Source organism: Suricata suricatta, unplaced genomic scaffold, assembly GCF_006229205.1.
Source record: "Suricata suricatta isolate VVHF042 unplaced genomic scaffold, meerkat_22Aug2017_6uvM2_HiC HiC_scaffold_21, whole genome shotgun sequence".
In the NCBI taxonomy this organism is placed as follows: Eukaryota; Metazoa; Chordata; class Mammalia; order Carnivora; family Herpestidae; genus Suricata; species Suricata suricatta.
The window spans coordinates 159,697-179,948 of record NW_021865992.1 but is presented as its reverse complement, the minus strand read 5'-3'; the positions used below and the strand labels follow the sequence as shown (position 1 = coordinate 179,948).

The window sequence follows — 20,252 nt, the reverse complement described above, 5'->3', positions numbered from 1 at the left end:
CCGACTGGGGAGACACTGCCAGTAAAGCGCTGCTCTCCGAGGCCCCTGAACCTTTGCCAGGCTCCTCCTGCGCGGGCTGCCACGTGACAAGCCAATGGTGGCCACATAGCCCTATAGGACGGCGGTCACCGGGAGGGGGGCGGGATGGATTCATCGGGAAGCTGATCCCCGCTTTGGGGCTTTGGGAAGAGGGCTGGCAGGAAAGAAGCAAGAAGACACCTCTGTAGGAAAAGCACCCGGGCTGGGGCCAAAGGGCTCCAAGTTCCCCTCTTCCCCGAGCCTACCCTTGCTCCAGTTTTCCTTCATTCCTAAACATTTCGGACACAAATAGAAACAAACATCACAAATAGCAAAAATGACTTTTAAAAAAGATTTTTTTTTTATTGCGGTAGCTTGTGGGTGTCCGGGTCGTATGCAGAAGAATGGCAGAGTCGTCAGCTCTGGGGGCCATTACAATGACCCTCTGGCTGCACTCAAGGGACAGCCCAGGTGCCCGGCTGGCCCGGGGCAGGTGTCTACTGGACTGGCACCGGCTGGGGGGTCTCCTGCACACTCTCAGCAGGACCCTCCAGCCCGTTCTGCTCCACCCCTGGCTCTGGGTGCTCCAGAGCCTGCCGGGTGTCAGCCTGCCACAGCTGCACCAGGTCCGTGGGGGTCTTTCCTGCCTGGCAGAACCAAGAGGACATCCTGTCACTGTTAAGTTTGTACCAGGAGGTGCCCTCACCTCTACCAGGGCTTCCTGCTGGAGGCACTGGGCAGTGTCTATAGGTGGTTTTACTGGCATAGGGTGAACAGAGTCCAGGGATGCTGCTTAAAAAGCCTCCAATACACAGAACAGTCTCCACAACAAAGAATTATGCAGCCCCACATGTCAATAATGTTGTTATTCTATTATTATTCTATTATTATTCTCATCTATTCCTCCCCACATTGTCCTGACTTTCCCATTATTCCCTTAGCCTTTCTTGAGTCGGGGGGACCCTCCCATCCACCCCCCTTTTGCTATTATACTGGGCCCCAAAGAAGAGCTTGGGCTAGGCGATATAGGACCCTACGAGAACTCCAGGCCTGCCAGGCCAACACAGTGTGCTTAGTTAGGTTCTTTCTAGCCCCGTCCCTCCAGGATTTTGGCCTCCCTGAGCCTTGACATTAGGACCCCCTTGCATCTTTTGGGGGGCCTTTGGAAGTCCTCTTATTGCTCCTCCTACAGAGACAAGCATAGAGGGAGTTGGAAGGTGGGTGGGCCCCAAATCCCCAGGGTCCAGAGAGACCGTCCACTGTGAGGGTGCGCCAAGGGCAGGCTGAGTCTTGCTCAGCTCTGTGTTTCCTCCCAGTGCCTGGCACAGAGCCCTGAGAAGTCCTGCACACTGATCACTGAATCCAGGAAGGAATGAACTTACCAGGTTCTTGGTCATCATGTCAGCCCCATGCAGGAGTAGCAATTTGATGATTTTGTATCGGTTGAGCCTCACAGCATCATGCAGGGCACTGTCCCCTTCCTAGAGCCAGTGTGATACTCAGTATGGCCCATGGGGCGTGTGGGAGCCCTCAGGCTGAGCAGAAGGGAAGCTCGACACTCACTCTGTCTTTGGCATTGATGTCCAGGCCCAGGGACAGAAAGTGCTGCACAATCTCCACGTGCCCCGTCCGGACTGCCACGTGCAGGGGGGTACTCAGCAGCTGGGTAGGGAGGAAACAGGAACTGCTGGCTGAAGGATCCCGGACTGTGGGGCTCCGGGAGGGAGGCTGTCCTAATTCCAGCCTAAGCACTTCCCTGAGTCCTAGTGCCAAGGCCTGAGCCCTGGAGGGGCTGGAAATGCTACAGCTTCCACCATCCTATCTGATGGTTTAACTCTGAAGTATGACATGCCATCTTCTCTGGGAAGCTGTCTTTGGTTCCTCTCTCACCCACCTGTGAGCAACTGCCCTTATTTTAATAACTATAATAGTCGTGGGGTACTTGGGTGGCTCAGTCAGTAGAGCCCAATGTAGCACATAGAGATTACTTTTAAAAAAATATTAGGGGCACCTGTGTGGCTCAAGTCAGTTGAGTGTCTGACTCTTAGTTTCAGCTCAGGTCATGATCATGCGGTTTGTTGGATCAAGCCCCACGTTGGGCTCTGTGCTGATGGCATGGAGCCTGCTTGGGATTCTCTCTCTCCCTCTCTCTCTGCCCCTTCCTGGCTCTCTCTCTCTCAAAATAAATAAACTTTAAAAAAAGACACTCCAAATTGTTAAAAAAAAATTATACAAGATGCTATTTACTGAGAGATGACTAGGTATTAGGCATGGCAAAAGCTTAAAAAACATCTTATGCTGAGTAAATAATTTAACATAGACTTTCACATCTGATTATGTAATAATTCTGTAAAACATTTGACAGATAAGCAACATAGGCTCAGAGGCTGGCTGTCACCTGTTCAAGGTTATACACAAAGGAATGAATAAAGAGAAAAATGGTGGATGAACAGATAAATAAATGAATGGATGGACAGATAAATACAGGATGATAAAGAATTGCATGGATGAGCACATCTTGCATCCTTTGGGTGATCCCCAACCCCCCAGACAGTGGATGTCTTCTCCTCCCCTCTCCTGCCCTTCCTGCTCCCATGCCCAGATGGCGGTCCCCAGCGACCTACAGTTGATGGCAAGAACCCCTCCCTGGGCTCTGCAGCCACTCTAGAAACCATTACCTTCCCCTGCCTTACTGGGCTTTTCTGTTTTCTGCCCCTTCCCCCCCACCACCCCGCTACCTTAACATCTGTGAGCATTATAACCTCACCTTATCTCTCATGTTGGTGTCTGCTCCTCGGCTTTGCAGGAGTTTTACCACCTCCAAGTGGCCCCCACGGCAGGCCCAATGCATGGCTGTGCAGTCCAGCTAGAAGGGAAGGAGGGGGCTTTAGTGAAGAAAGGGGAAAGCGGAAAGAGGAAAGGACCCCAGCCAAAAGGGTGGGAGGAATCAAGGGAAGGAGGGCAGGGAAGGGGCTAGAGCATGCCTGTACCTGGGCTATGGACCAAGCACAGCAGGCAAACCCTCAGGTCCAAGCCAGATTAACGAAGGATGACCCCAGGTCATACAGTCCACTAGAGGTGAGGCCTGGCCCCTGAGGAAGCCTGAGTGTGTTCCGGGTTGGCACCAGTTTACAGGGAGAGGGGGTCTATTGGGGCTGGGCCTACCTCCTACCCCCGCCCAATACCTGCTCTCTTGCTCACCCGATCCTGGAAGTCCACAGTAGCTCCCCTCTCCAGAAGCTTCTCCAGGATCTCCATGTGGCCTTCCAGGGAAGCTCGATGCAATGCTGTCCGTCGGAACTGTCCCCAGAAAGACCATTAGGGCCTGATCTCTGGCCCCAGGCTAAGACCCAAGACTTAACCCAGCTCGATTCTGGCCCCTATGCTGGGTCCCCATGTCTTCCATGTTCTGCCAGCTTCTTCATGTTCTATTCAGACCAGCCTTGGAGCCCTCTAATGCCCTGGGAACTCTGGCCTTCTCAATGTGTCCTCTCCCAAGCATGTCATGCTGGGCCTTTGCACAGGCTGTTCCCTCTGCCAGGAATGCCTATTTTGCCCTTACTTCCTGTGAGTGCTTGATGAATTCTTGCTACTCCTTCACAAGGCAAGGCAGCTTAAGTGCCATCATCTTGAAACCTCTGGGCCAGAGCTGCCCCTGAGTGACTCTTCCACAGGAGAGGGTGTTGAAAGGCAAGCTAAGCCTTACTTGACTCTGTTTCCCCTCAGTGCCTAGCCAGGGCCAGAATGGGCAGGTGCACATCAACAAGTGACCCAAGCAAGGAATGAGCTTCAGCATTTTGTTTAGGTTTTTTGAAACACTCAAGCCATGAGGCATATCCTTCCATAATCTAAAGATCTGGCTCTACACCTGTCTCCCTCTACCCTCAACGCTGGTCTCCCCTTTTTTGCACCGCCAGCACCTGGCACAGTGCTCAGGGACAGGAGGTGCTTGGATAGACTGACGAGGATTCAGATTCCAGCGTCTAAAGAATGGAAAGACCATGCAGTCTAAGCCCACAATAATACAGGAGTGACTATTAATTTATTAATCCTGGGATATGAGTATGAAAGAGCACCATACCAAGTGTGAAAGAGGCAGTTTTCAGGGAAAATAAAACAAAGTGTAATAGGTGATGGAAATATTTTTTAGAATATTTTTAATGTTTTTTATTTATTTTTGAGAGACAGAGAGAGAGCGCAAGCAGGGGAGGGTCAGAGAGAGAGGGACACACAGAATGCAAAGCAGGCTCCAGGCTCTGAGCTAGCTGTCAGCACAGAGCCTGGTGTGGGGCTCGAACCCACAAACCGCAAGATTATGACCTGAGCCGAAGCCGGGCGCTTAACCGACTGAGCCACCCAGGTGCCCCGGAAATGTTTTGAAAATTGTTGTGATAGTTGTTATAGTGGATAATTATTTCTACAACATGGTGGGTATAATTAATGCTGTTGAATTGTAAATTAAAATGGCCATTTCACATTATATGTATTCTATCATATAAAATAATTTTTAAAGGGAAAATGCATTACACAATGTAACACAAAAATAATCATATCCTAGCATGTGCTTTATAGTTTTTTCCTTCATTCAATAATGACTTATTAAGGCACTAATATTCTATTTGATCCCCATGACATGATCTGGGGAAAATAGGCCATTTTACAGAGAAGGAAACTGAGGCGTGGGGAGGTAATGAACCTAGCTGAAGGTCCCATAGCTAAGGACTGATACAGGTGGGATTTGAGCTTCAAATTCTTGGTTTTGACTTTTTAGATTTAATTCTATTTCTCTTTCTTCTCTAAAAGGACCATTTGTTCCCCTGGAGGTGGTTCAAGTTGAAAAGGGCCTAAGGAGGGGCGCCTGGGTGGCTCAGTCAGTTAAGCGTCCGGCTTCGGCTGGGGTCATGATCTCAGGGTTCGTGGGTTCGAGCCCCCCATCGGGCTCTGTGCTGACAGCTAGCTCAGAGCCTGGAGCCTGCTTCAGATTCTGTGTCTCCCTCTCTCTCTGACCCTCCCCTGCTCACGCTGTCTCTTTCTCTCTCTCTCAAAAATAAATAAAAACATTTAAAAAAATTAAAAAAAGAAAAGAAAAGGACCTAAGGATTTAGATACATTCCTGCATGGGCAAGAGGACATCCCAAATCTTCTAAAGACCCCTCCCGCAAAGGACACTCAATGCCTGTTCTCAAAAGGTCCACAAGTGGGCGAGGTGGGGGTGGCAACTCTGAAAGGGAGTTAGGCACAGGTGCAGGTAGGAATATCACCTGATCACAGGTGTCTGGGGAACCCCCATCGGCCAGGAACTTCTCAATGACCTTCATTTTCCCCTCCACTGCTGCTTTCAGGAATGTCTCCTCATCCACAGGTCCAGTCTGGAAGGTATGAATCCAGTCACAGAGGGCTACCTTGCAGTGATCAGAGGCCTCCCTGCCCACCCCCACCCCGCCCCTGCCAACACAGGTGCCCCCCCCAGGACCCTTACGATCTCCTCAGGCTCCGGAGGTGGCTCCTGGGGGGCGGCCAGTGCTTCCCGCTTTTTCTGCTTGCGTTTTTTCCGCAGCTCGATGAGGTTCTGGATCCCACCCACGTCGATGATCTCCCGCCGAAGGTCTAGCGATGTCTTGCGCACACGCTCTTGACCCTGCATGGAGGGGGTTCATCAACCCCCATGTTGGGGGCTTGGGGACCCTGATCTAGGCCCAGGGAGGAGGACAGGGAGAGCTTCTCAAGAGAGAAAGAATCCAGGTCTATCTGTACTGCCCAGGACTTAGAAGAAGCAGATGAGACCTGGACACGGATGGCTCAGATCAGGGAACAAGGGGAGACTTGAGGGGACTGCAAGCTGCCAGCTTCGAGGCTGCACAGAGGATGAGGGACTCTCAGAGGCGATCCTTGGCTCAGGCCTTCAGAGCGGAGTCTGAATCCTCAGCTTACCATGCAGTTTCATTTGTGTGTGTGTGTGTGTGTGTGTGTGTGTGTGTGATGAAAGTAATATATGATTAATATTAAAAAGAAAAGAAATACAGAAACACAAAAGGGAGGAAGAGAAAGCCCTTTTCTCCCAGTGGTAACTTCTAGTATGACTTGGTGGATGTCCTTCAGACAAGCATCCTCTGGGATCATCTTCCACAATAGTGCTCAGGAAACTGGTGTTCTTTTACCGTGTGGAGATCTCTCCAATCAGCACACGCCGCCTCCCTGAGCCCCTTAACACCACTGCACGGTGGCCACTCAATCACTCGGGGCTTCCAAAATCAAGTCCCTGGGGTCTTGACTCAGCAGGTCGGGGGTGGGGCCCGAGATCCTTCATTGCTAACACGCTCCCTGGGGGTGCTGAGATGCTGGTTCACAGACCACACGAGGGGGAGGAGCAAAGCCACGACTTCCCGTCCTGTCCCCTGAGTGCAGAGGTCGGGTTCTCCTCACACTTACCTTAACCTTTTGTAAGGCCAGACTCGGAGCCCCGCGGTGCTTCTCATCCTCCAACACCAGCATGTCCATGGGCAGCTTCTGCTGGGCGGTCCCTCGGAGTTTCTGGGGAGCCAAGGAGGCGACAAGCTCCAGGACCCGCCCTCAGCAGCCAGGGAGGCGGGTGGCCTCTCCCCCGACCCGCTCCAAGGGCACCCTCTGGACCTCCTCCTGTGTGACCCCAGGTCCCTTCTGTGCCCCACTCCTAACTGGAGAGCCCCAGGCTAGAGCAGGGCTCCCCATAATTCCCCCACCCAACCCTGACCCCAACCCCAGCTCAAACACCTGTCTACTGATAGTCATGGGTCCTCAGCAAAACAAGTTTAAGGGTTACTGGAATGAGTGTTCATGAAACTAAATACATTCACTGAGGTATGGTGATGATGGTGATTTTACTTTGTTGGCATTAACAATTTACTTTGGGGGCGCCTGGTTGCCTCAGTAGGTTGAGTGTCTGACTTCAACTCAGGTCATGATCTCCCAGTTCATGAGTTCGAGCCCCGCATGGGGCTGTCTGCTGGCCAGCACAGAACCCTCTTTGGATCCTCTGTACCTGTCTCTCTCCGCCCCTCCCCCACATGCACTCGATCTCAATCTCTTCCTCTTTCAAAAATAAACATTAAAAAAATAAAAAATTCACATTAATGAAATAATTGTGGTAAGAGTTGACAGTTATTTTTAAAATATCAACAAAAAATTTGGCCACTCTTTTTAGATATCAAGTTTTTTTTTTTTCCCCCAGATTTTCCCGCTTCATGATATCCTGGAGCTGGAAACCTGCTGCTGTCAGGGAATCTGAGGGATGGGAGCTATTTCCTTTGCGCTAGCTTTCACCTTAAAGGGACTCTTAGCATTAACATTAATCTTATCCTCGTAATTATAAGGGTGAAACCCCTTCCAAGTCTCCTCACCAAGAGTAGCTTTGACTTGGCCTGGACCACTTCCTCATGGCCTCCTCCTTGTTTTAAAGGAAAGCACTTTTGTGTAGTGCCGGCACCCCTCTCTCTGAAGGCCCCGTGTGCCGGGAACATTCACCCAGGTTGGAGGATGCTCAGTCCTGATGGCCGCTGGGGACGAACGGCCACCCTCTCAGAGCTCTCAGCTGCCCTTTGCTTTTGCCACCGAGCTCTGGTATTATACTCCTCAAGAGTTGTTTTGAGGGCTGATTTCCAGGGTCTTCCCTGGGGAGGTCCTGTTGCCCACGGGCTTCTCCTTTCCATGCTGGGTTTACATAGTTTGAGGTGTCCCCCGTGCTGGCCTCACTGGAAACACTGCATCTTCTTCCAGGAGCGAGGGATGACCTCGGGCTGCAGCTGCTGCTGGTGGGACTCTGGCTTGGGTCTTAATCATCTTGGTAACCCTTGCCCCCGTGACATGGCCTGGCATAGAGCAGGTACTTGGTGAATGTTGGAGGAGAAATGAATGAGTGAATGGATGAGGACAGGTGGGCTCAGCATCTCTGTCCACCCCTAAATCCTCAGCGATGACCTTGCCTAGCATGCTCCCCACCACAGAGCCCCAGCCTGCAGCCCCCTGGGCTCTCCTTCCCCTCCCATGCCAAGAACGGGGTGCAGGCTAGACAGAGGCTCCCCTCTGAGAATCTTGCTGGGCTGCGGCCTGGTGGGCGCAACTGTGGACTCTCATGCTCACCCTTGCCTTACGGCTCTACAGCCCATTTGCTTCAGATGTTTTTGTGGGCTGGCAGGCATACAGTAAGTGCTCAATAAATGTTTATTGAATTGGACTCTATTTGGTGAAACACAACAAAACAAATGCCTACCTAGCTTCATGGATGGTTATACAGATCCCATGAAAGTGCCTGGCACGTAGGAGGCACTTGGTGGGAAGGCTGGCTCTGTGGGTGCCCAGTGTTCTGGCAGCCCTGAGGCTATATTTATTGGGTGAATGAATGGATGAGGGCTGCTCCGTGTCCCCTTGCTGAAGGTCTCCGTGTCCAGTGGCAGCGCTCCAGAAATGGCCCAGCAGCATGACTCACCTGCCCGGCACTAAGGAGAAGCGGCATTCCTGGAGATCCAGGGGTGCCCCGGCCAGGACTCAGCAGCGGCCCACAAACTTGCTGCCCTTGCCCCTGGTCCTCATCTCTTCATCAGCAGAGTCCCGGTCCTTCCTGCCTCCTCAGCCCCCTTCAGCCACTCCTGTCTTGAGCGGAGCCTACTTCCAGACTGATTTATCTTCTCCCTCTTATTCCTGTTAGGGCCAACCTTTCCCCTCCGACATGTCCTCAGGCTGTCAGAGCTGCCTTCCTCAAATAGGTGCTGCTCAGGTGGTGCTGTCCTCCCTCAGCAACACTTAGTGGCTCCCTACTGCCCAAAGAATAAATATCTTTCCCATGGCCTCTCTGGTTTGTGCCCAGCCTTAGCCCCTACCTATTACCACACTTTCTCAGGACAGTCCCACTGTCACTCACCTGAACTTTAGTGCCTGTCTTTTTCTAAGCCTGGAATTCTCTCCCCTCCTGATCTCTGCTCGTGAGCCTTGAAGGCCCCACTCAAATGCCATCCTGCCCCTCAGAGCTCTTGAGCACCCACGGTCAGAACGACTTACCCACCCTTTGTGCTCTTTCGCTTCTGACTGAACACCCCCTATTTCACCAAGTCTTCTCTCTGCATGTTTCTTTTTTTTTTAATTTCTTAATGTTTATTTATTTTTGAGAGAGAGAGACAGAGTGTGAACAGTGGAGGGTCAGAGAGAGAGGGAGACAGAATCCGAAGCAGGCTCCAGGCTCTGAGTTGTCAGCACAGAGCCTGATGGGGGGCTTGAACCCATGAACCGAGAGATCATGACCTGAGCCGAAGTCAGCTGCTTAACTGACTGAGCCACCCAGGCACCCCTCTTTCTTTTTTTAAGTATGCTCCTGCCCAGCATGGAGCTCAACATGGAGCTTTAATTTCCAACTCTGAAATCAAGACCTGAGCTGAGATCAAGTCGGACACCTAACCAACTGAGCCACTCAGGTGCTCTAACTCTGTTTCTTAGTGGACTATGCGCCTGATGGACATTGGCTAAAATGAGTGGTAAGGAGGCAGGGGCTGGCCTCTTATTCCTCACAGCACCTGGCAGACTTTTAAGTCCAGTGTTAGTTTAAATAGAATGAAGAGACAAGCCTGCATGCCTCCCCCCCTTCCTTAATCCCAGAGAAAATGTAATTGCCCAGGGCCGTATGCTCCACAGGCCTCCCCAGGCGGCTGGTACTCCTGGGAGAACCCATGCTTCCCTTCCCAGCACCGCTTCCTCGCTCTGCTCCGTCTCTATTCTTCTGCAGGGACCAAATGCTGGAGCTCCCCCAGTCCCAGCCTCCCACCAGCAGCTGGGAGGTATCAGGGCCCCCCACTCCCACATTCTCAGGCAGCATCTCGCCGTCCTGCTCTGTGCAGCCTGGCCCACCTCCTTGAGGCCCAGGTGGGTGGCAGGGTCTCAGGAACCCAGTGTGGCCCGCCCACCCCACTGTCTCTCAGTTCTTGGGATTGAAGCCTCAGTCACCCATGCTAACAAGCGCCTCCACCAGGAGCGCGCTGGGGCTGGAGTGGAGCCACTCGGCCCCTGGGGACACTTGCCCTCTTTCCCACCACAGATGTGGTGGCCAGGCTCTTACTTCCCTTCACAGTAGAGCTGGATCTCCCTGGAACCCCCTTGGGGCCCCACACCCGTGCCCCTACCTCATTCTCTTCCTCCTGCGCCAGCCGCTCCTCGATAAGCGCTGTGGCCCTCTTCACTGCCTCAGAGCCCTCCTCAGAGCCCTCCATGGTGCCGTCTATAACCAGCCTCTGCAAGCCACAGGGCCTCAGGGGCTTTATAAGCCAGGGCACCCACCCCCACCCCGCCGGGCGCCTTTGCCATGAGCTCACCGGCCCAATTCTCCACCTGCCTCCCCCACCTGTCACCTTCACCCCGGGCAGCCCCAGGGAGCTGGGGGAGGCAGGGACAGTTTGCCCTCTCATCCCCTTGCCTATTGGAGCTGAAGGGCCCAGCACCCCAAGAGCAGGGCTGCAGGAAGGAGCCTGCCCAGACTCTGTCCTGAGTGCTGGGCAGAGCTGGGCCTTAGCCAGGACAGCTGGGAGGCACGAAGGACCCACTGGCTGCCCCTAACCCTGATGGCAGTGCCACCTGCTGGATGCCTGGGAAGTGCGCAGCCAGTAACAGTGAGGGCAGCTGAAAGCCAATGGTGCGGACCCAATACAGGCCTGTTTCCCCAATTGTCCTGTGAACAGGCCCTGCTTGCTCTAGGGTGGGGGCAAATTCCGCTACATTTGGGCTGGAGTGTCAAGGTGATGAGCAGGAGTAAGAGCAGATGCCCCCCTCTTCGCCCACAGCGCAAGCAGGCCTTTGTCTCTACGGGGTCCCACAGCGCCCCCTAGTGAGACATCACTCTACGTGGCTGTATGTCCATTAGCTTCTGAGAAACCTTGACCCATCTCAGGAGGCCTCAGCAGAGCTCAGGGGTGCTTCAAGAGGGGTTTCAGGAAGCCACCTTAAAAGGGCCAGAGTACAGCGCCAAGCCCAGCTGACGAAGACACCATTTCCTCTTGATCATCCTTTCCTCCCAGTTTCGTCAGGCCACTCTGACCGAGGTCCAGCCATGCTGAGAAGGAAAATACTCTCAGTGGAGAAAAAGCAGACCTGAACTTGCTCAGCTCCACACCTTGAACTGTGGGAGTGAGTCCCAGGTCATCCTGACCCAGGCTTAACCTGCCAGCAAGCCACAGACGCCACAGCTTGGTGGTTCTGTCACACTCACGTGGCCTGCCCTTGGCTAAGCTGGACGCACACCTTTCCTGAAGGAAGGACCGGCACTGGCTGCCTTTTCTCTCTGGTTCCCTTGCTGGCAAGCTGGACACATGCTCATAATCTAAATTCGTCAGAGACTTGGCTTTCACATCACGGAGGGCGCAGTGCAGCACCCCCGGGATTTTCGGGCGCACCTTAGTCCTGGGGGGCGGGCTGAGGGGCTGGAGCCGGCAGCCAGCACCCCTGTGCCACAGGAGCAGACCCGCTGACTACTAACACCACCTTCCTGAGGTGCTGCCTCTGCTCCCAAAGCGCTTTCACATCTGTTATCTCATTTAATCCTCCCAGCAACTGCAGGAAGAGGCAAGGCCGGTAGCTTCGTCTCTGCTTTAAAAATAAGTAAAGTGGGCTCAGCCGTGAAGTGGTTTTTCCCAAGGACTCATGAGGACACAGGGCTTGGAACACTAGTAATTCAAGGCTCCCTGCACTCTCTGCTGCGGACAAAGCAGCCGGGGAGGCCTTGCTCCCACACCAAGAACTGCTCTGGGACTCCACGGAGCAGCTGGAGAACCCAAAGTCAAAGCTAGGCAAGAGAGAAGGAAGGAGCAAAAGGCTTTATTGATAAATACACAGATATGTCTGTACACAGGGACCTGTTGTGGGCCATGACCAGGCTGCAAACCCCCCACCGCTTGGGTTACAGCCAGGAGATGGCCCTGTGCAGACCCCTGCCACAACAGCATAGCCCTCCGGCCACCCACCCGCCCCATCTCTGCCAATTGTGCTCGGGGGGGGGCAGGGAGAGGCAGAGGCCGGCCTCAGGCTCCCTGCCCCTGGGGCTCAAGAGCCATCCCCTCCCCACCAGGAGATGGGCACTGGGCCCAGGGCAGAGTCAGGGAGTGGGGGCAGGGGAAGGGGACAGCAGCTGCTTCAGACCCTGAGCAGAAAACCGGAGTGAGCACAGCCAGCAGCACCAGATGACAGATCTGGGCTCCAGGGGCCTCCAGGCCGGCCCTCGTAGCTGGAACCTGCTGCGGGAGAGAGGCAGGATGGAACACCCCAGTTCACCTTTTTTCTGACAAGGTTGGCAAAGCCTGGGTGAGGCAGCACTGCTTCCTGGGGGTGGGGCACTGGTGGCCCACGGTGCCCCTGGGAGGCAGGATCCCTTCATGGCTTGCCCAGCAGCCACACACAGCAGGCGCCCTTGAAGAAAGGAACAGCACTCGGAGGCAGCAGCAGAGTTGGGGGAGCCTAGCGCTCAGGCCAGAGGCCTCTCAGCCCCGCGGAGGCCCCCTCGGCCTCTCCTCCCAGGGCCCATGGGCTCATCAGTCCTGGGGTGGTGGGGGCTGGTTGATGATGACCTGGATGACAAAATCCTTCTGGATCTTGGTTTCCTGGAGTCGCGTGCGGTCTGTGAGCAGCTTCCCAGAGAAGAACCACCGCTGCCGGGATGGCTCGATGCCCTCCTGGGCATGCAGCTGCCTCTTGAGCTGCCCCACTGTGTCGGGCAGGCTGGCGCTGAGCCTCACGTCCTTGCCTGTGGAGAGGCGCACCTTTAGGGGGAACTCGCGGCGCACGCCGGGCGTGGGCTCAGGGGGCTCCAGGCTCTCCTCCTCAGTGTGCTCGAGCAGCAGGTTCACAGGCGGCGACAGGCAGTAGATGGGCAGCTGGTAGCGATTGCCCAGCTCGTCGTAGCATTCACAGAGGGTGCCTGCGGGAACGGCAGGCAGTCAGAGTCGGCTGGGGAACCCCCGATTCCTCTGTCCAAGCCCTAACCCTCAATGCCACTGTATTTGAAGACGGGGGCCTATATGGGAGTAATTAAGGTTAAATGAAGTCATACAGAGGCCCACTGATCCAACAGGACTACTGTCTTTGTAAGACACACCCAGGCTTGCTCTCTCCCCACCAAGTGAGGACACAGCAAGCAGGCGGCCATCTACAAGTCAAGAAGAAGGCCCTCACTCAAACTCAAATCAGCAGGCACCTAGGTCTTGGGCTTCTCAGCCTCCAGAACTGCGAGAAATAAAGTTCTGTTGTTTAATAAGCTATCCAATCTGTGGTATTCTGTTATAGCAGCCCAAGCAAACTAATACACCTGTCATGGCCACCCCATGGTCCCCGCACCCCCCTACAGTCAACTGTCCCTTGGACATACAGCTGGGAGGAGTTCAAGGTGGATGCAGGAAGATGTGAGCTGGCATTCTGGCTCTCCCAGGTACTAGCTTGTTCAATCCTGGCAAACTATGTAACTTTCCATTCGCTCCTTCAACAACTCTTTCCTGAGTATATGTGCTGGGCGCTGGGGTTGCTGGGGGAGCGAGAAAGCACAGGTCTGCTCTTCACGGCTTAAACCTTGGTGGGTATGAGTACCTTCCAGTACTGTGTACTGCATAGAGTAATGTATTTACTGTGCCTTGGACACCTCATGAGTGCTGGGACCGGACTAAAGGATGTTCTGCATATTTTGCCGAGTTCTAACGACCGTCCTGTCAGGGGGGTAGCCCCACTTTATAGTGACAAGCTCCTGAGACATTCAAGTTGAGAAGCTCCCTGCTCAGGGGCACATAACTAGAAACAGAGATATTTGTTAAAGCCCCGGTCTGTGACTCTAGAGTTCCACTGTCACCCTCTACTTTACATGGCCCCATAAGACTGTTACGAACTTAAATGAGATAATACAGTAGAAGTTTCTTGCTCAGTACCAAGCACATAAGACTTGGTACCTCAGATATTCTGTGATCCCAAAGTATCTGAGCAACTCTAGCTTGCTTTCATCACACTGCTTTGAGGTTTATTGGTGTCTTTCTATCTCTTCATGAGACAAATAGGGACTGTGTCTCATTTTTCCTTGTGTCCTCACTCCTGGCCCAGGCTCAGTAAGGACTGCCTGAATGAACCAAAGCAATCAGCCACCCTGGCCACCTAGAAGCTTGGATAAAAACTCCCGATGTGTGGCTGGCCACCGGCTCTCCTCCACACTGAGCAGCCTGGTGGCCCCCACTCCAGTGGGGATAAAGCCCGACGCTGCTCGCTCACCGTGAGGCAGGGTGATGCTGGCTCCGTCCAGGATGGCCTGAGCGAGCTCATGGTCGTTGGCCTCAGCTGCATAGGCGGCAGCCTTGAGGGCATCCCAGATCTCCTTGCGGCCCTCGAAGGCAGGTGCTGTGTCCCAGAACTCGTCCCGTTTGCTCCGCAGCTGCCCGTCTGTCATGGGGTAGTCACTCTTCCACTTCAGCCGCTCCTTCTTCAAGGGCTCGTTGCGCCCTGGTTAGGACAGAAAGGGACAGGCTGAGCACCGCCAGAGCCAGGCTGCGCGGCCGGCCCTCTCTCCCACCCCTCACCTGCCAGCAATCTCCCAACCCTCCCCAGCAGCGGCTCCTGAGTTTTCAGGGATTAGGGTCCTTTCCCAGCATCAGGGAAGAGTCTGGAAATGGCACACGCCCAACTTGGGGACGTAAACTATTTTTGTCAGCAGAGCAGATAGTGCCTGCTATTGTTGTTTCCCACAACTGTACTCTGATTATAAAGGAGTCCATGTTTGGAATTTTGGGGCGCCTGGGTGGCTCAGTCGGTTGAGCATCTGGCTTCAGCTCAGGTCATGATCTCGTGGTTTGTGGGTTCAAGCCCCGCGTTGGGCTCTGTGCTGACAGCTCAGAGCCTGGAGTCAGCTTCGGATTGTCTCCCTCTCTCTCTGCCCTTCGCCCACTCACGCTTTCTCTCTCAAAAATAGACATAAAAAATAATAAAGAAATAAAAACCTCTGTAAAGGATGTTGATGTGTAATAATAAAAATTGCTAAAATTTATGGAGCCAGTTTGTGCCAGATCACAGGGCAGGCCCTTTAGACCCACTGTTCATCTGATCCTCAAAACCGAGCAGATGGGGAAACTAAGACCCAGAGAGCTGATCATTTGCCTGAGGCTACACAAGTACCGATTTAACACAGAACTTTCATTTTTTTAAATTAATTTTTAATTTTAATTTTTTTTTTAGAGAGAATGCACACATGTGCACACAAGCAAGGGAGGAGAGGCAGAGGCAGAGGGGGGGAGAGAGAGAGAATCCCACACAGGCTCCACGGAGCCTTATGTGGGGCTCCATCCCACAACCGCGAGATTGTGACCTGGACTGAAGTGAAGAGTCAGAAGTTTAACCGACTGAGTCACCCAGGCGCCCCACACAAGGCTTTCTGATCACTGAGGTCTCACTGCTGTCTGAACTGCTGCCACAGGGGAAAAATAATACTCAAGAATTCCACTATTCAGAAATAACCACTGTTGACACTTAATGTACTTCCTTTTCCCCATTTTTCTCAACATAGTTGTGTTTGTATTATTACTTTTTTTATATTCCTTGTTACGGAAAGGACCTAACATTTTCTTTTCATGCCAACATACTTTATATTACACTTAAATACTATCAACATATATTCCCATGATTAAAAATGATAAACTGCAATGTCTTGTTATTAACGTTCTACCATATAGTTGCAAAAAACGTATTAAAAAAATACACATTACCAACCAACCAAAAATCCCCCCGCAGCATCTGAAGAAGAAAACAATTCTGTTAAATGTCATTTTTCTTGTTACCTAGTCCCACGTGACTTCCAAGCAAGACTGTGGGCAGAACCATCTCTCAAAGGCTTTGGGAGGCTAAGTCATCTCAAAGCTGAAGGCAGGAGGGGCGCCTGGGTGACTCAGTCGGTTCAGCATCCAACTTTGGCTCAGGTCATGATCTTGGGTTCATGAGTTCAAGCCCTGTGTCAGCCTCTGTGCTGACAGCTCAGAGCCTGGAGCTGCTCAGATTCTGTGTCTCCTTTTCTCTCTGTCCCTCCCCCACTTGTGCTCTGCCTCTCTTTCTCAAAAATAAATAATAAGACATTAAAAAAAAAAAAGCTGAAGTCAGGATAATCCACAGGAGGAAGGTCTGAGTCACTCAGCTCCCTCTATAAAAACTCCCATCCTGCAGATGAGGAAGGAACCACAGCTGGGGTCGGCCACCAGTCCACCCCCTCTGGCTGGGGCAGGCGAAGGGGCTCCTCGGGGGAAGACCATGCCATCCACTGCCTACCAATTGTGTGAAAAGAACATGCAAGCACTGTATTTATATACAGTATCCCATTTCCCGTCAAAAGAGCCTTAGGTGCTAGGTGTTCTTAGCTACTTCACAGGAGATGGGACAGGCAGAAAGATCAAATGACTTGCCTGAGGTCACACAGTAAGTGACAGAGTGAGGATTCCACCTATGGTCAGACTGAATCCACAAACAGCTACCAGCGCAGGCAGAAAACTCTCAAAGTCAGACTTTTGATTTAAAGGGCTGCTGGGTTAGCAGAAGGAAATGCAAATCCTCTTTGTGGGAAAACAACTTTAAGCCAGGCCTCAAAGAATTCCCAGGATAAAGATCCAAGGAAAATAAATGACAAGATCATAGGTTTTTTTTGTTGTTGTTGTGTCATTTTTAAAAGTCACAACATACAAGTAAACAAGGCAATATTAGCCAGAGTCAGCACAAACAGTAGACAGAAGAATCAGATGGATAAAGATTCAGACACAGGATTTATCACAGATTATGAAATACCAAGTTTAAGAAATAAGTGAGTCTTGAGGTGCCTGGGTGACTCAGACGGTTAAGTGTCAAACTCTTGATTTTGGCTCAAGTTATGATCTCACAGTTCCAGGAGTTCGAGTCCTGCTTCAGGCTCTGTGCTGACCACATGGAACCTGCTTGGGATTCTGCCTCTCTCTCTTTCTCTGCCTGTCCCCCTACCCTGCTCACGCTCTCTCTGTCTCTCCCAAAATAAACAACTAAAAAAAAAAAAAAGTGAGTCTTTAAAATATGAACAGGGAAAAAGATTAGAAAGAATGAGCAAGAGGAAATTAAAAGAACCATATTGGACTTCTAGAAATGAAAAACATACTTGACATTTACATGGTCTAACATTTTATTTACTTATTTTTAAATACTAAAAAAAAATTTTAGAGAAATAGAGCATGAGTGGGGGAGGGGAAGAGAGAGAGAGAGACACAGATTCCAAAGCAGACTTCAGGCCCTGAGCTGTCAGCAAAGAGCCCAGTGCCAGGCTTGAACTCATGGACAGTGAGATCATGACCTGAGCCAAAGTGAGACACTTAACTGACTGAGCCACCCAGACGCCCCCAGGGTCTAATATTTTAAATCAGAATTTCCAGAAGGATACAACAGGAAGAATAAGGATGAAACAGTATGCAAAGAGATCATAAAAATATCCCTTTGCCTCTAAACTAACCTACAAATTGAATACAATTCCAATAAGATTCCTAACTGGGAGGGGCTCCCCCGCCCCAAGGAACACGGCAAGCTGATACTAAAGTTTATATAGAAAAAGAAAGCTACCACTAGAGTAGATTGGAGTGAGAACCTGCACTACCATTACCAATACTAATTATAAAGCTGCAGTGGGTGCAGGCCTGGAACAGGGACAGACAAATGGGCCAGCGGGACAGAATAGAAGAGCCCAGAAATAGACCCAAGCATACACAGAAACATGATTAAAATGAGAAGGAACATTGCAGATGGGGTGTGTGTGTGTGTAAGACGGATGTGAAATAAATCCATATATTGCTCTCTGCTCCTGGTTTCTGATAATATTTGGTCTTTCACCTGGTTCCTAACATACAGCTCCTAAAACTCTTATAATGTCCTGACTGATAGGAATGTCTGATAAAGAGCTCCTACCTCCCTTAGAATTTCCTGGGTAATACAAGTGTCTTTTGTCCCAATGAGGCGGCTCTTGGTGGGCTCCATGAAAAGCTTGAAACTTGCAGCCCTGCTCCCACATTCTCTGGTGAGGGGAGACGGGCTGTAAATTGAGTTAATAATTGGCCACACCTGTGATGAAGCCGTCACAAAACCCCCAAAAGTATGGGGTTTGGAGAGCTTCCAGACTGGCAAACACACCCATGTGCTGGGAGGGAGGGGCACCCCAAGTCTGGAGCAAAAGTTCCTGTGCTTGGGACATTTCCCAACCTCCCCTCATGTACCTCTATCTGGTTATTCGGTTGTATCCTTTACAATGTCCTTTGTAATAAATCAGCAGTACTAAGTAAACTGTTTTCCCGGGTTCTGTGAGCCACTCTAGCAAATCACTGAACCCGAGGAGAGGGTCGTGGGAACCTTTGATTTGCAGTCAAGTTAGACAGAAGTTGTGGGTAACCTGGGGACCCACAACTTACTGAGGCTGGGCCAGTCTTGTGGGATTTAGCCCTCAAACTGTGGGGTCTGCGCCAACTCCGGGTACTGTCACAGTGAACAGAACTGTAGGACATGAGTTGGTGTCCACGGAGAACTGGAGAATTTCTTTGTGTGGGAAAAACACTCACAAAACTGGCATCAGAAATACTCAATGTGAGTAGAGGAGAAACACAGGGAATTTTCTTTACAATGGACTACTGATAAATGGCGTTAGGACTACACGTTCTCCATACAGGAAACCATGAGACAGAATCCGCAAACATCAAACCCGGATCAATCATAGGCTTAAGTGTGAAAGAGGAAGGAGGCACTGGAGAGACAGAAGATTACATTTTCGTCCAAACGTTATTTGTGGAAGTTTGGCCCAGAGGTGTTTTAGCCCGGATCAAAGAAACAGCTCTTCTTCATGGCTTCTGACCCCTTCTCTCTCTGATCCTTTAGCAAGAGCTTTGATCAACCAGGATTCACAGTCATGCATGACTCCCTTAGGGACCTATAGGGTGTGGGACTTCTGACCCTCTACTTGGTGACATGACTATCTTTTTAACTTCTTGAGCCAATTTCTACAATATTCCTCTCTCCTTCCTCTTTGCCAGATGTCACCTCTTACTGGTCTCCATCTCCCTGTGACTCCTATGGGTACAGGTCAGGCGCAGCTAGCGAGCTCCTGATCTGCTGAGGGCTGAGAAAGTTTGTCAGTACTTTCGAAATTGAGAGCATCTGGTTCTAAGAAAGAGGCTTCCTAAAGACAGAGAGAGACTAGGCTTCAGCACATCAGCACATCTGAGTTCCCGCTCAGATGCCCCTCCCCCCACCTGAGGTTGCTGGACTGGTGATACCTTTAGAATTACCGGGTGTACACACCTTTCACTGTCCCTTTAAAAAGAGCCCCGTGGTGTCCCCTTTCAAAGTCGTCACCGGAGGATTGCTTTGCTCACAAATCTGGCTCCCAGAGTCCCCTCCCCTGCACACAGGCAACTCTCATCCCACTATCACAGACCCACGCGCAGATGGACACAAGGCAAGTGCGCATCTGGAAGTATTAACTGCACCTACAGTCACCCAGGATACAGCAATTTAAAATTTCCTCACCTTGTACACTGGTTCTTTCAGGCTGAGAACACTAGAAAATATGAGAATGGCGTAGGGGGTGATGGTGGGAACAGAGAGGGCTGATGTAAGGAAAGGATAGCAGGAGCTATTGGCTGCCTCTGCATCTGTGATGGCATTTTGGAGCCAGTAGGGGGCAGCCACGGCACCTCTGGGCCAGGTGCCGGCTCCCTCCAACAGTAAGTCAAATACAGCATAAAAATACCCAGCAAAATTCTCCAGGTCCAAGGCAAGCATGGGTAAGAGACATGCCAAAATGTCTGGATCCCTACAATCTGATGCTTATAAATGTAGGCAAAGGCACAGACAAACGCCGAAAAGGAAGCTTTTAACCCAAACATGAAAGCAAATTGATGATGAATATTTTTAATTTCAGTTACTTAAAAAAAACACGATGTTCCACAGTTAGTTGAGTCAAAAACATTGGGCAGTAGAAAGGGTGTGAATACTCTTATATGTTACACAAATTGGTACAAACTTTCTGGAGGGCATTTGGTATGGTACCAAAAAAACTAAAAAATGTACATCCTTTTGGCTCAGATACTTGGTTTCTAAGAATGTATGCTAAGAAAATAATTACAACTGTGGGGTGAAGGTTTATCCATGGAGCCACGTCACTTGACACAGTTTTAAACTGGGAAAGCTAGAAACAAGCTCAGTGCACGCCAGCAGGA

General features: G+C 51.3%; 2 protein-coding genes across 4 annotated transcripts in view; both read right to left on the bottom strand.

Moving 5' to 3' along the window:
• Positions 1 to 356: 356 nt before the first annotated feature.
• Positions 357 to 10,343, bottom strand: LOC115284802 (ankyrin repeat domain-containing protein 2). The gene is made up of 9 exons (XM_029931283.1): positions 10,161 to 10,343; positions 6,448 to 6,549; positions 5,498 to 5,656; positions 5,280 to 5,387; positions 3,220 to 3,318; positions 2,786 to 2,884; positions 1,582 to 1,680; positions 1,401 to 1,499; positions 357 to 665 (listed from the first exon to the last, which is right to left on the bottom strand). Exons 1-9 carry the CDS (start codon positions 10,245 to 10,247, stop codon positions 516 to 518), a joined length of 1,002 nt encoding a protein of 333 aa, XP_029787143.1. The 5' UTR covers positions 10,248 to 10,343; the 3' UTR covers positions 357 to 515.
• Positions 10,344 to 11,824: 1,481 nt separating this feature from the next.
• The window catches only part of LOC115284788 (ubiquitin domain-containing protein 1), a 53,816-nt gene continuing 45,388 nt past the window's right edge, over positions 11,825 to 20,252 (bottom strand). The window contains exons 2-4 of one of the 3 annotated variants that reach the window (XM_029931258.1): positions 14,269 to 14,496; positions 12,783 to 12,940; positions 11,825 to 12,257 (exon numbers count right to left, since the gene is read on the bottom strand). In XM_029931258.1, the coding sequence (XP_029787118.1) occupies positions 12,048 to 12,257; positions 12,783 to 12,940; positions 14,269 to 14,496 (596 nt within the window). In that variant the 3' untranslated portion in view covers positions 11,825 to 12,047. Of the gene's footprint in view, positions 12,941 to 14,268; positions 14,497 to 20,252 lie in introns of all 3 variants that reach the window. The other 2 variants (XM_029931257.1, XM_029931256.1) reach the window with 2 other exon arrangements.